The following is a 14,222-nucleotide window of genomic DNA, read 5'->3' as shown; positions in this document are numbered from 1 at the left end:
GATGGGCATTTAGGTTGTTTCCAGCTCCTTGCTATTGTAAACAAAGCCGCAATAAAGTTGGTCTTTTTAAAGACAGAATCTAGACTACAGTGTTGGGCAAGACAAGAAGCTTTTCCAGGGGTTCCAGAAAGGAATTTAGAGATCCCTGAAGTAGGGGGAAACAGACCCAGGATGCCTGAGATTGCTGGGAATGTCCAGAAGGCAGGGACCCTTCCCTGGAGAGTTTGTGGATGTGAGGGAGGGAGCAGGTGAAAGTGATTATGAGGTGATAGCCTGTCAGTCCTTTTTACAGAAGAGGAATACGTAATACTCCTTGAGTTACCAGGTGGGCAAGTTGCAGCATGCTGTTTAAAGTACGATCTTCATCTAGAGTTCAGTATGTGTTAAATTCTTTATCCTCTTAGCAGGTCTTGACTGTTTCTGCCTGACCTCGATGAGTCACCATGTCTTCTGAATCAAGCAAAAAACGGAAGCCTAAAGTAATCCGAAGTGATGGAGCCCCGACTGAGACAAAGCGGCCTCGAGCTGACACCGAGCAGGTGAGACCAGCCAGGGTTGCTGTGCTATTGAGAGAAGATAGATCGTGGCCAAGCCTTGCCGTGGCATTGTGGACTTCAGGGAGGGTTCTGCAGGCAACAAACTCCTGGGTAATGTCTGAATTGCCAGGGGCCTGGAATTCTCTTGATTCTGCAAACTTGAATTGTCTACATCCACTTTAGCTATGACATTGTAAGATCTGTTTACCAAACTTGTAGTGTTGTGTGTCATCGAGTTAGAACTGACCCATAGCTGGCCCTTCTCCAGCAGGTTTTCAGAGGCAGTTAATCGCTTGGGAGGAGATTGACCATTCTTCTCCTGCAGAGCTGTTTGCGGATTTGAACTGTGTGTCTTTGAGATTGCAGCGCAGCTTCTTGCCACGAGGCCATCAGAGTTCCCTTGTATTAGACATCACTAATACTTGAACAGGAAGCTCTGGTGGCAAACGTGATAATGGGTACCCATGGTGGACAGTGTTGCTTGGAGCTTCCCGACTAAAACAAGCCTGGAAGCAGGTGCGGCATCCACTTCCGAAATAGCTTGCCTCCGGAAACTCTATGTACGAACAGTGCTCAGACCTTTCGTTCATAGGGGCGCTATCGAGTCTTTGACTCGATGGCACCTAACAATAACATCAACAACAGTACTTGAACAGGAAGCTCTGGTGGCTTGTTGTTGATTGCTGTTGAGTCGAGCATGACTCATAGTGACCCTATGAACAAAAGACTAGAAGCCTTCATATAACTATTGTCATTTCACAAAGTTCATAGAGTTTCTAGAGGCTAGTGGCTTAGTAATAGAGAATTGTCTTGCCAGCCCAAAAGTACAAGGTCGAATCCACCAGCTGCTCCTTAGGAGAAAGATGAGAATCTCCTGCTGTTCAATTTACTGACTTGATTGTTGATGGATCAGCTGCGTCTCTTCTGACTTGACGGTACATAAGAACAGCAGTGCCTGAAGCGGAAGCTCCTTTGCTGTAGTCTATACAGAGCTTCACAGCTCTCTGGAAGACCATACTTTTCTGGCAGTTTGAATCATTCTGAAGAAAAACGGACAGTTTCCTCTTGTGTGATGTACAGCCTCCCCAAATCTGCTGGAAGGTCAGCTGTGAGTTGGTTCTGACTCAACACCAATGACTTTCTTTCTTTTAAATGTTTGAATATCTAAAACCTGGTGGTATAGTGGTTAAGTGCTCATCTTCAAAGTGAAAGGTTAGCAGTTCAGATCTACCCAGCAGCGCCATAAGGAAAGACCTGGCAACCTGCTCTCGTAAAGATCACAGCCCCCCCCCCAAAAAAAAGCCCCATGAGACAGTTCTCTCAAATTTGAGGTGACGCTGAGTTGGAGTCAACTCAGTACCCCTAGCAGCAGTGGCTACACAGAAGATATTGAAGCATGATGTGCATCTGCAGTTTCCCCAAAGACCTGAAGAAGGTCGTCCATCTGGCACACTGCTGGGCCTCAGTAGCCGGACCATATGCCCCAGAACCTCTTTTGTGACCCAAGAGCCCATGTGTTCAGCAGGGTCTCTTTTCCCCCACCTCCTTGTTGTGGATCATCAGATCAGATCCACCTGGCACAGGAGGATGTTACCCCTCCTTCTCCAATGAAGCATCTGGTGGATTTGAACTGCTTGCCTTCCGAATTGCAGCACAGCTTCTTGCCACTAGGCCACCAGAGCGTCTTTCTTCACTTCCTTTTGGTTCTTTTCTCTCTTAGAATTCGTCACATGAATTTTTGTCTTTCACTAGAACAGGGAAATAACTTGAAATAAAAGGCAGTGGTTTCTTCAGATTGCGTAAATTAAGCTTAATCTGCAAAGCCTAATAATTTTTTTTTGTCATTGATCCTGGCTCTTGAATCTCATGTACCCTGTCTGCACTGAAGGGCACTCTGACGGCGTAGTGTGCTGCTGCCCCTAAGGCTGCATATCCACCAGTGGCTCCTTGGGAGAGAGATGTGCAGACTGCTCCCGGTGGGACTTACAGCCTTGGAAGCCCAGTGGCATGTTGCTGTGAATCTCGCCTGACTTAGCAGTAGTGAGTGAGTGTATGAATCACAGAGTTTGCTCTAAAGCCTGAGAGATCTTTCAGTTTCTGCTCAACCTTGCTTGATAGCATTAATACCCATCAGTAGTGGTATTGTGTGCTATTGAGTCAACTAACTTGTAGCTTATCCTCCAGCTGATTATCAAAGGCTGTGAATTGCCCATCTTCTTCTCATGGAGCAGCTGGTAGATTTGAACCACCTGCCTTTGGGTTAACAGTACAACTCCTGAGCCCCCAGAGCTCTTTTCAGTAGAGATTTTCAGAGTTCCCTTCAACAGGGATTTGCTTATATGAATTCTGTCTTTATGACATTTTGAACTATCATGTATCCATTTTAATGGCATTCTGCATTTATTAGCATTGGAAGTTATAGTAACAAGCATGAACGAGGTGATCCCATTGTGCTTAAAAAGAAAATGTGTATTTGCCTCATATTAATACTGGCATTTGTTTTAGGCTATGAAGTTACAGGCACGTTTTTATTTTTGATACTCCTTTGTATGTCTTGAGTCCTTGAGACCAGTCTTTTGTTTTTGATACTCTTTTGTGTGTCCTGAATCTTTTATAATCACAATGGGTAAAAAAGGTTCCTCTCTGAAAAGAAGAAAAACATTAGATTTAAGGATCAAGTTCTTTGGAGGCTTGATTGCGGACATCATTGCTGCTGTTTTTTATGTAGCAACAGGTATAGTGTCTTGGTCCCTGACACAGAGACTCTCAGTCCCTACTTAGGACCTCTTTCTTTGCCTCTACAGGAAGGGAAATACTACAGCGAGGAAGCAGAAGTGGACCTTCGAGACCCTAGTAGAGACTATGAACTGTACAAGTACACATGCCAGGAGCTCCAGAGGCTCATGGCTGAGATCCAGGACCTGAAGAGCAGAGGCGGCAAGGACACAGTAAGTTGTGGGCCTGGGTGGCCATGAGCCTGCTGCGTCTATACACATGGCCAGGCTAGGATATTTTTTTGCTTGAGTGGTTTCACAATTTCATCTTTTTCTATATATCCACCAGTGGCCATGACCAGGTGGGACCTCTCAAGCTCCAGTGAGCTTCCTGTTAATTTGCTGAGTGATATTATAATATCATCCAGTCACCAGTTACAGTAATGAGAGCACAGAGTAATTCCTTTGTTTCCACAACCATAATTTATGCTAATGTTAAGTGCCAGGGGTTTTTGCTAGGTGTGGAAAAATTTCCTTAATGTTGAAAGAATACCAAGCCACACAGACTAGTTGCCATTGAGCCACTTTCAACTCAGCAGTGACCATAGGCGACCGACTAGAAGTGGCCCGTAGAGTTTCTAAGGTTTTACTCTTTAAATCTGAAAGCAGATTATCACATCTTTCTCCTGCACTGTGGCTGGTAGGTTTCAGTTGCCAGTCTTTAAGATAATAACCAGGAACTTAATTACCATGCCACCATGGCTTCCTGTGTTTGTCTAGAGACCAGAAGTGAAATTACTAGATACCTTCGAAGGCACAGAAACTAAACATTGTGGCTAAAAAAGAAATGTTGTTAGGTGCCATCAAGTTGACTATGCCTTGTAGCAATGCAAAAAACAACAGATCAGAACCTGGCCTAAAAACAAAACAGTAATTGTACCAGCAATCTCCCTTATCTGTGCTTATACTGCCTCATATTGAGAAGGTAATCATAGCTGTTTGGTTTTATTTTAGCCAACTTGCAACGCTGTCAGTTTTTTTACTTAAATTATTTTCTAATGCAAGGAGGGACCAGTCCTTGGAGAGGGACAACATGCTTGGGAGGGTGGAGGGACAGCACAAGAGAGAGGAAGACCCTCAGTGAGATGGATTATTTCAATGACTGGGGTAATGAGGGTAGGTGTGTCAAAGACAATAAAGTTGACACATGATAGAGAAGGTTTCAGGGCTGTTGTACATTGGGTCGCTATGAGTTGCAAGCAACTCTGTGGCATATAACAACAACAGTGTATTGAAAGGGATCAAATTTTATTGGATGAGATTATCATTGAGATCTCTATACAACATTCCAAGGAACAGATTTTGGTTTGATATTGTTTTCCCTCCTGGAAAACCCACATGATCTCAGTAATTCCTTCCTGTACAGTTCAAAGACACTGGTTACTTTCTTCACATTGTGTCACCCTTCTCAATGACCTTTCACAAACTGCTTCACAACATTCACACAAGTTTCACTACCCCTAAATTTCTCATTCATCCTTTTGAGCTTCTGTTATCAACATGATCACAAAATAGGTAATTAAAAAATGTATAATGCCTTTCCTCGTTACCTAGTGATACTATAACAGAACTAGCACAAGTGGATGGTTTTAGCAAATAAATTGAGTCTCTCACACGTATCAGGGGGTTAGAAGTTCAGATTCAAAGCACTGGTTCTAGGGGAAGGTGGTCTCTGTGTGTGGTTTTAGGGGAAGGCGTTCTCTGCGTGTGATTCTAGGGGAAGGCTTTCTGTGTGTGGGTTCTAAGGGAAGGCGTTCTCTGTGTGTGATTCTAGGAAAAGGCATTTCTGTGTGTTGGCCCTAGAGGAAGGTCCCTGTCAGTTTTCAGCATCTGTGGACCCAGTGCTCCTTGGAGAGGTCCATGTGTTTTGGCCTTGCTGTCTCTCTGAGTCTAGGAGGTTCTCAATGCAGGACCCCGAGTCCAAATGATGAGCTTCACTCTCTGCTCACACAGGCCGTTGAGATCGAAGAACGGCGGATCCAGAGCTGTGTGCATTTCATGACCCTCAAGAAGCTCAATCGGTTAGCTCACATCAGGTTGAAGAAAGGACGAGATCAGACCCATGAGGTAGGAGTTTTGACGATCTTGTTTTCTCCCCCTCTTGCACCATGTCTCTGTTCCTTTGACCCCCTTGTCTGAGTTTGCAGCCCCACTCATGACTTAACCCTGCTCACCTGTGCCCTCTTTCTCTTTTCAGGCCAAGCAGAAAGTAGACGCCTATCACCTGCAGCTGCAGAACCTGTTATACGAGGTGATGCACCTTCAGAAAGAAATCACCAAATGCCTGGAGTTTAAGTGAGTTTGGGAGGACAGGGCCCAGGCACAAATAATCTCTCAGTAAACAACTTTTTGCGTGGTGCTAGCTGAGATCTGCTGAGCTTGGAAAGGCTATAGAATCTGGAAGAAGGGTGAATGGACCCCAAAGCAGTCTTTTCAGGCTGCACAGAGAACCTCATAAGTCTGCCTGATCCTTTGCAGTTCTGAGCCCCATTCTGGACAAAACACAGGACACCACAGAGGCATCCTCTTACCACTCTGATTTCCTGACTTGTGGGTATGGTAGCAACTGACATCCTGTCATAACCTCTTGACCTTAACATTTTAAACACACATTTTCTCTAGATGCCCAGGAATTTGTTTTTACAGTTGTATTTTATCTCTGCAGAACCACACCTTTCTGCTTAGTTACTTTAAGCTGAACAAACTGTGGTCTGTCAGTGTCCCTCTGAAAGGGTGATAACTCTTGGCAAGCTGGGACTAGAGAGCCAGGGAGGGAAGTGGTTCCTCCTTGATCAGTTCTGTTTGTGAAAACTACGAGTCAGGCTTACTTTAGGGTAAACTTGGGAGGTGAGGGACCATGTAAGACATTCAAGTCAGCTTATTTTTAAAAATGTCACTGGTTTTGTAGAGGCATCCTTTCTTTGCTGATGTTTTACACGTACATGCAGGCCTTTATGTTCATTCCTGTTAAATGACATCTCTTGCTTTTACCTTGACAATTGAGGCCTAAGCTGTATAGTTTTTGTTTTGTTGCAGACCAAAGGTAAAGTAATTTTAAAATTATTAATAATGAGACAAACAGCCAGGAATGAGATAGAGCAGAGAGCATAAAACGGGGTCAGCAGTTCTCAACTGAAGACCTCAAGCCAAGCTTCTCTGCCTTTTTATTCAAAACCGACAGGAAGTAAGTTACAAAAAGAATTCAATGCAAATGAAGCCAATCTATTTAAAACCTTGATGCCTCAGGGTGAATTCCAGCCCAGGAAGTAACACTCCCTCTGTAGGGGGCCCCTTGCTGTTTCCTGTTTTGCAGGTAATGAACAGCTCACCTTCTAGGATCTGCCACAAGGGAAATCCTAACTTCTATATCTGTAATTTCTTCAATTCCTGAACAAGGGTTTTCATATAATATTTGGTATAAAGTTTGGCTTCCCACACGTATCCTGTGCCCATTTTCAATTGGATTATTTACCCTTATCTTGTGGTGAGGTGGGGTGGTTTATAAGTTTGATGAATAGCCCTTTTTGGTTTCTAGCTAATTTGTGAAAGAAAAGTTTGGACATCATAGCTAAGAATCTTGAGACATGTCTCTGGCTACTTCCTTTCCTACTGCAACAGCCACTCGGGGGCACTTGTTACTGTTGTTAAAGAGACTGGATTCCAGATTCCTGGATAGTTACAGTTCTTGGTTGAGCGAATATAATTGGAGTGGGAGGCACTGTGGGCTCACAAACCACAGTTTGGGTTGCTGAGAATACTAGCTTGACAGTTTTTGCCTCCAGGTCAAAGCACGAAGAAATTGATCTGGTGAGTTTAGAGGAATTTTATCAGGAGGCCCCACCAGCTATCAGCAAGCCCGAAGTTACCATGGGAGACCCTCACCAGCAAACCCTTGCACGCTTGGACTGGGAACTGGAGCAGCGGAAGAGGTAGTGTTTTTCTGCTTCCTGGACTTGTCAAAGAGAGTGGACAGTGGTGGGAGAGTGGTCTGCCATGATCCACAACCAAAACAGCAGTGCGCCGTGGAACCAACAGGATAATCTGTGAGGCCGGATCCCTTCTTGGGATCTGACAAAAACTTGACCAGCCTCATCAAGGGTAGTACTGCCACTGATGACAGCCATGAACAGAAAGCTGAATTACTTTATTCCTTTAAGATTTTAGTGTTCGAGACCTGATTACCTTTTGTACCATAAATCTCCTTTTGTATTTTGCCTTTCTTCTAAGATATAAGCATATCTCTATGGAAGTATAAGGTTTTAGAAACATTTTAAAAGATTACATTAGACTTTGTTACCACATTATAGCAAGTTGCAATTCACAGAACATTTATTTCCCACTTGGGCTTTTAATTTGCTTCTATTTTTGCTGTTACAAATAATTCTACAAGGCATGCTTTTTGCATTGAAGACTTATATTTATTAAATGTAAATGGAGTGCACATGATATATAACCTAATCTAAGCCTTTCTAAGAATACAGTGTACAGTGTAGAGTTTTTTGTTTGTTCATGTCAGGCTTTGCATGGTTACACTCTTTTGTTTATGCTGGCCTGCCCCTTTATTTTTGTACAAGAATTTGAGAGTTTGTAGTTGATCTTCTACACTGGAGGTAAAGCTGTTTTCATCCCTTGCTTTATTCAGTCAGAAAATGTATTCTGTGTTTTGGTCCATGTTACAAATTTAAACATTAAGTTTAATTCTTAGGGACTTGGTGTCACCTTTTGGCAGGTGATGCTAGCCTGTCACTGCCCTGTCCAGTCCACCACTTGCCCTGGGCACAGGCTGAGCTGTGACTGCCACTTCCCCGTGTCTCTGGACTGGAGTCCATAGACATTGCCCTCACTCAGGTCAATCTATGGGCCTTGTTTCATGTAGCTCCCAGGCCCATATATTTGTGAAAGAGTTGAGTCTAGCATCTGAAGTAAGATAAAGAGTAGAAGATGTAGTGGTAACAATCGTGGTTGTAGACAGACAGTATAGAATCAGATGGCCATAGATGTAAAACCCAGCTCTGCATTGCTTTTCTAATTGTTGTTGTAAACCATCAAGGCAGAACCAACTCATAGCTGACACTATGGTAAGGGGAGATGACCTGTCTTTCTCCTGTGGAGCAGCTGGTGAATTCCAACCACTTGCCTTTGGGATTGCAGTGCAGCTTCTTGCCACTAGGCCACCAGAGCTCCCAAGTTTTACATTTTACATTGAATGTAATACATTAAAAAAAAAAGTAATACGTCCTACTACTATTACATTTACTGAATAACTGTACAAGTTGCCTGCCTCTCTCTGTTTTAGTTCCCTCCCTTAGGAATAAGAAATATCTCTACCTTGAAAAGGATCAGTAAATCTTTTTTTTAGTAAGAATTTAATGCAGTAATCTTTTTTTAAACAACAAAAAAACAAAACCCAGCGACATGAATCTTTACTTCTGCAGAAGGCTGCTTATACTGCATCTAGTTGCAATAATGGTCTTAAAGGGCTCACCAAAACCCTGTATATAGCAGGTGCCCAGTAAACATTGACAGTTATCATGGGCGCTGTCATTGGGCAGAGTCTGGCAGTGAATGGACGTGTCAGGGTTTCCCTCGGGAGCATTGGATGATGGTGCTTGTCCACCCCCAACAGGCTGGCGGAGAAGTACAGAGAGAGTCTGTCCAACAAGGAGAAGATCCTCAAGGAGATCGAGGTGAAGAAGGAGTACCTGAGCAGCCTCCAGCCCCGCCTCAACAGCATCATGCAGGTGAGGCCCCGACCAGCTCCTTGGTGTGTCTTCACTGCCCTGTGGAACCGTGCCAACAGTCAGACACATCACCGTTCAGGTTTTACCAGGGTCTGTTCCCCTAGTTGGTATTACAATATTGTAAGGTGGTCTTGTCTGCTGTCCTGCCCGTGTGGTGCAGTCAGGTTGTATGCTGGGCTGAAGAAGCTGCTGCTTATGCTGCAGGACTCAGGAACAGACACAGATTTGCTTGGAGTGTTTTCTTCACCCAGCGGCCTCTGCTTTCAGAGTGTATTGATTTGTAACACGTACACTCTGAGACCAGCAGCCAGGAAATCAAAAGATGAATTTCATTGGGAAAGTCTGCTGTCAGGGATCGCTACCTGTACTGAAGAGCAATGATGTCCATCTAAGACTATGAGACTAAAGTGTGCCTGATCCAAGCCACAGTCTTTGCTGTTACTTGATGTATGTCAGAAAGCTGGACAGTGACTAGGGATAACAGAAGGAGAATTGATGGCTTTAAGCTCTGGTGCTGGAGAAGTATTGAATATATCATGAACTGCTAGGAAAACAAACAGGTTCATCCTGGAGAGGGTGAAACCAGGCTGCTCCTTGGAGGCAAGGATTCTGAAGCTTCATCTGACATACTTTGGGCATGTTACAAAGGACCAGTCCATGGAGAGGGACATCATGCTTGGGAGGGTGGAGTCTTCTCCTGTGTGATTTGCAGCCTCTGAAAACCCACTGGAGGGTCAGCTAAGGGTCGATTCTGACTCACCAGCACATAGCAGCATCAACAGTACTCTGAGAAGGTCAGGATGGATTGACATAGTGCCTGTAACTGTGGGCTGAGCATGTCAGAGATCACGAGGGTAGCACTGGATCGGGCCAGGTTCAGTTCTGTTATTTCTAGGGTCTCCAGGATTTGTAGTTGATTCGATGACACCTAACAACAACAAACGTGTACTCACTAGCCCAGTAATCTTCAGACATGCTGCCCATGGACATTCAAGACTTCCTTCACTTTATTGTGCTTCAGCAGATCTGCTTAATGTAAGAACTTTGCTCATACTTAACCCTCCATCCAGTTTCTGATGCTGTAAATCTTTGTGGAAAGATCCTGCCTGTCCTTCTTCCTCCCAGTAACCAGCCTTTTGATTTTGTCAAAGATTTGGCTAGATCTTTATTTTCCTTCTTCAACTCTGGGGATAGAATGAAGAGTTGTTAACAGAAGTATTCTCTTCCCATTTCCTTTTGGCCCCCAATCCAATCATTTGTTTTCTAGAGTGATTAAACTCCAGATCCCTGTCACTACTTGATATTATTAGTCAATCTTACTGTCAGTTGCTTGGGAAGATATCTCATTATGGATTTTATTGTTTCTTTTCCTGAGTGCCAGTGGTCTTGAGAACCTTTCGGATGTTAACCTGCTAGCATTTTGAGTAACTTCTGTGAAGAGCTCGTGAGAGTTTGTTGACCATTTTCCTGTTGGGTTTCTTGTAGTTCTTTGTATATCCTGGAGATGAATCTTTTGCAGATTCCCACCTCCCCTATTCTGTGACTAATCTTTTTACTATTATATTGGTGTCTTAGGATGAACAGAGGTCCTTAATTGTCATGTACCTTAATTTTTAATCACTTCCTTTAACGTTAGTATTTTGCTGTCCACTCTAAGAAATTCTCCTGTGTCCTATGTCCTATGGTCATACATGGTCATGGAGATAATCTGTGTTTTCTTTTTTGATGTTTGTAGTATAAAGTAAGGATAAAGATTACTCTTTCTTTTAATACACTAGATGTTCAATTGAAGACCTATATTGTTGTTTTTAGGTGCTGTCAAGTTCAGTACAACTGATAGTGACCCTGTGAACAAAAGATCTATGTTCTATCCTGCGCCTTCCTCACACCTCCTGACACACTATAGCCCACCGCAGCAGTCATCATGTCAATCCACCTGGTCGAGGGTCTTCCTCTCCTTCGCTGACCCTCCACTCTTCCCAGCTTCATGTCCCTCTCCAAGGAATATCTCCTAGCAGCATGCCCAAAGTATGTGAGGCAAAGCCTCATCATTCTTGCTTCCTAAGAGCAATCCAGCTGCACTCTCTCCAAGACATACCGGTTTATTCTCTTGGCCGTCCATGGGATGTTCAGTGCTCTTCTCCAACACCATAGCTCACAGGCGTCAATTCTTCTGTCATCATTCACAGTAGGACCACTTTTATAAAAATAGATATCTGTGATTTGTTTGTATCTCCTTGTACCTCACTGTCCTGATTACTGTGGCTTTATCAGGCTCCTTGCGTAGTAGTGTAAGGCCTACAGCTTTGTTCCTCGGGATTGTCTTGATTATTTTTAACCATTTGCGTTTCCATGTCTTTTACCAGTTGGTTTGTTTTTACTTCACCATACTACCGTTTCTTTTGGGATTGCATTGAATCTGTAGACCAGTTTGGGAGAAAACTTGATACTTAAGACAATAGAAAATCTTCCAAAACATTGGCATGTGGCTTATAGCTTCTTTCGTTTGTTGTTACTGTGTACCAACTCATAGCTGACCCTCCAGCAGGTTTTCAAAAGCAGTAAATCACATGGGAGGAGACTGCCTATCTTTCTTCTGCAGAGCAGCTAGTGGATTCGAGCCAAGTGCCTTTAGACTGAGAACACAATTCTTTACCGCTGGGCCAGCAGAGCTCCCTATTTTTATTTTTATTTAAGCTCCATTTATTTAGTGTTAGATGTTTGATATTTTCTCTAGAGCAATTGCAAGTGGCTTCTTTTTATCATTTCATTTTCTTACTATTTCTTGCTAATACAGTGAAACCCACAGGAGCTGAAACTTAGCAGGATTGTGTTACTTTTTTGAGTCTTGTGAGTTTTCTGCCTTTTAAAGGGGGCAAAGTTACTGTTTTTCTGCCACACATTTGGGGGGCGAAATTTGAGTTTTCCTTTTCTGACCATTTTCCACTTTGTGCTGACTTTACTAACTGTTGCTGTTAAGTGCTGTCGAGTCGCTTGCGACTCATAGCGACCCTATGTACAACAGCCCTAAGCTCTGCTCTGTCCTGTGCCAGTCGCACTATCTCTGACACTCCCATCCCGATTACCACAGTCCCTGAATCAATCCACCTCATAGAGGGCCTTCCCCTCCTGTGCTGTCCCTCCACCCTCCTAAAGGAATTGTTTACTTTTTACGTTTACCTTTTTGTATTCTATTAGTTTATGATAGGTCATTGATGTAAGTAAGTAAACGTGAACAATAAAAAAAGGGCTGTATGTGGATTACTTTACAAACTGAAACAAAATTATTGTTTTGTTGCTGCAGGCATCTCTACCAGTACAGGAGTACCTGTTCATGCCGTTTGACCAGGCCCACAAACAATATGAGACAGCCAGACACCTGCCCCCTCCTCTCTATGTTCTCTTTGTTCAGGCCACTGCATATGGCCAGGCCTGTGGTGAGTATGGGCGCTGGGACAGGACGGGAGGCTGTGGGAACCGCAGTGTGGTCCATGCTGTGGAAGCCCCGGCTGTGAAGGAGCTCTCCCGGTCCCCTGAAGCTCGCAGGTGACAGTCCCTGCCTCCCCTCTGCACTGCTCAGCATGGCTGCCCTGACCAGCTGGCCTGAGGCCGACATTTCGGGAGAGGACGGCTTTGAGTCCTTCATGAGCCTGGCCAGACAGGCTGTTGGGTGTAGAGCCCAGATAACCTGTCCAGGCTCCTTAGTGGTGGCCGAACTCGCCTCATCCAGCATGCTTGGCAGGCAGATCTGCACCTGTCGAGAAAGGGCTTGGTGAACACGGGTGCCAGCCAGCTCTCCCAGGTTCTCTCTGTGCCCCTAAACAGGGTTCACTGTTAAAGTACCAAGTTAGAGAATGTGTCCTCAGTCAGAGTCTGTTGGGGCTACGAGAAGTTTCGGGGTCCTTTGCCTGTTGCTCTGATGCAGCTTCCACTCAGCACCTAAATGTCTCTCCCAGCCCCCGCCACCCACTGCCACCTCACTGGATGGACATCCGTTGCACAGTGCATGCCTCTTCCCCAGCCCTAACACCAGCACATTACTGTCTCTCTTCTTGTGTCTTCCTGTGCCTTCTGCTCCCCCGACCCCTTCTCCCGTTTTCTTTCCATCATCAGCTCACATGAAATCCTCCTCCCAGCCCCCTAGGCAGGGTGAGTAATTTCCTTTTTTCTTTTGTGTTGTAAATTACTGGGTTGCCTGTCACATTGGGTTGTAGAACTGCAGGGTGAACACTTCTCAGAAAAGTAGTGGTGCTGCGTCCATCTTGGGTTTGAGTTTTGGTACCGAGGAGTGTGCTCACCGTTAGTCTCACGTGATGCTTATCCGAGAAGCTGTGCGTTGGGTTCTTTATTAAATGATAGGGGAAAAGGCTTGAGTTTCCCCAGCTTGTTCTCCTTCACTTGGAGAATGGGCTTTGTCCTTCTGCCCCTAGACTGCACAGAACTGAGGCAAAAGCAGCGAGCATCCAGTTCCAGAGAGAACTCTGGTGGCCTAGTCAGTAGAGAGTTGTGCTGTCAACCCAAAGGTGGACAGTTCAAATCCACCAGTGGTTCCCAGAAGGAAAGGTGGGCATTCTCCTCCCATGCAGTTTACTGCCTCTGAAAATTCCTCTGAAGGGTCAGTTTTGAGTCAGTTCCCACTCGATGGCAGTGAGTGAATGAGTTTTAGCAAGTCCCAGAGCTGGCTGGCTTGTGTAATCTCAGCTTCTTTCTTTAGCAGCTTTCCTCACAAAGCCTTTTCTTGCCTTCAGATAAGACATTGTCTGTAGCGATTGAAGGCAGTGTGGATGAAGCCAAGGCCCTATTCAAGCCTCCTGAGGACTCCCAAGGTAATGGGGTATTTGGAACGCCTCCCCTAGGAGTCTTCTGTAGCTCATCCCTCCTATGGGCAGTGCCTGTCCTTTCAAAATGGACTGTCCTGGTTCTGCCTGGCCTTATCCACTTGATAAACAACATGCCTCTGGTAACTGTGAACTTTGATAAATGTCGATAGTTGTAGAGGGGCTTCAGGCCTTTTGTTCATAGGGTTGCCATGAGTCATGCTCGACTCAAAGGCAATTAACAACAACAGCAGCAGCAACGTCTTAGTGCTCAGGAGCGGGCAGAGAGGACCTCAGTTCTTGCAGTTAAATGCCACCCTTGGTTTCAGCCACGTGCGCTGTGGCTTCAAAATC

General features: G+C 44.7%; 1 protein-coding gene across 1 annotated transcript in view; it reads left to right on the top strand.

Annotated features, from left to right (window-relative positions):
* The first annotated feature begins 443 nt into the window (after window positions 1–443).
* Window positions 444–14,222, top strand: part of THOC5 (THO complex 5) — a 54,732-nt gene continuing 40,953 nt past the window's right edge. Inside the window, exons 1-8 of the mRNA XM_006890527.1 lie at window positions 444–539; window positions 3,341–3,484; window positions 5,264–5,377; window positions 5,508–5,605; window positions 7,093–7,239; window positions 8,937–9,051; window positions 12,356–12,488; window positions 13,800–13,877. Coding sequence (XP_006890589.1) covers window positions 444–539; window positions 3,341–3,484; window positions 5,264–5,377; window positions 5,508–5,605; window positions 7,093–7,239; window positions 8,937–9,051; window positions 12,356–12,488; window positions 13,800–13,877 — 925 coding nt within the window. The remainder of the gene's footprint in view (window positions 540–3,340; window positions 3,485–5,263; window positions 5,378–5,507; window positions 5,606–7,092; window positions 7,240–8,936; window positions 9,052–12,355; window positions 12,489–13,799; window positions 13,878–14,222) is intronic.

This window comes from Elephantulus edwardii, unplaced genomic scaffold (assembly GCF_000299155.1).
Source record: "Elephantulus edwardii isolate Elephantulus edwardi_28Jun2011 unplaced genomic scaffold, EleEdw1.0 scaffold00089, whole genome shotgun sequence".
Lineage (NCBI taxonomy): Eukaryota > Metazoa > Chordata > Mammalia > Macroscelidea > Macroscelididae > Elephantulus > Elephantulus edwardii.
The sequence above is the reverse complement of the archived record's forward strand: the minus strand, read 5'-3'. Positions and strand labels throughout refer to the sequence as shown.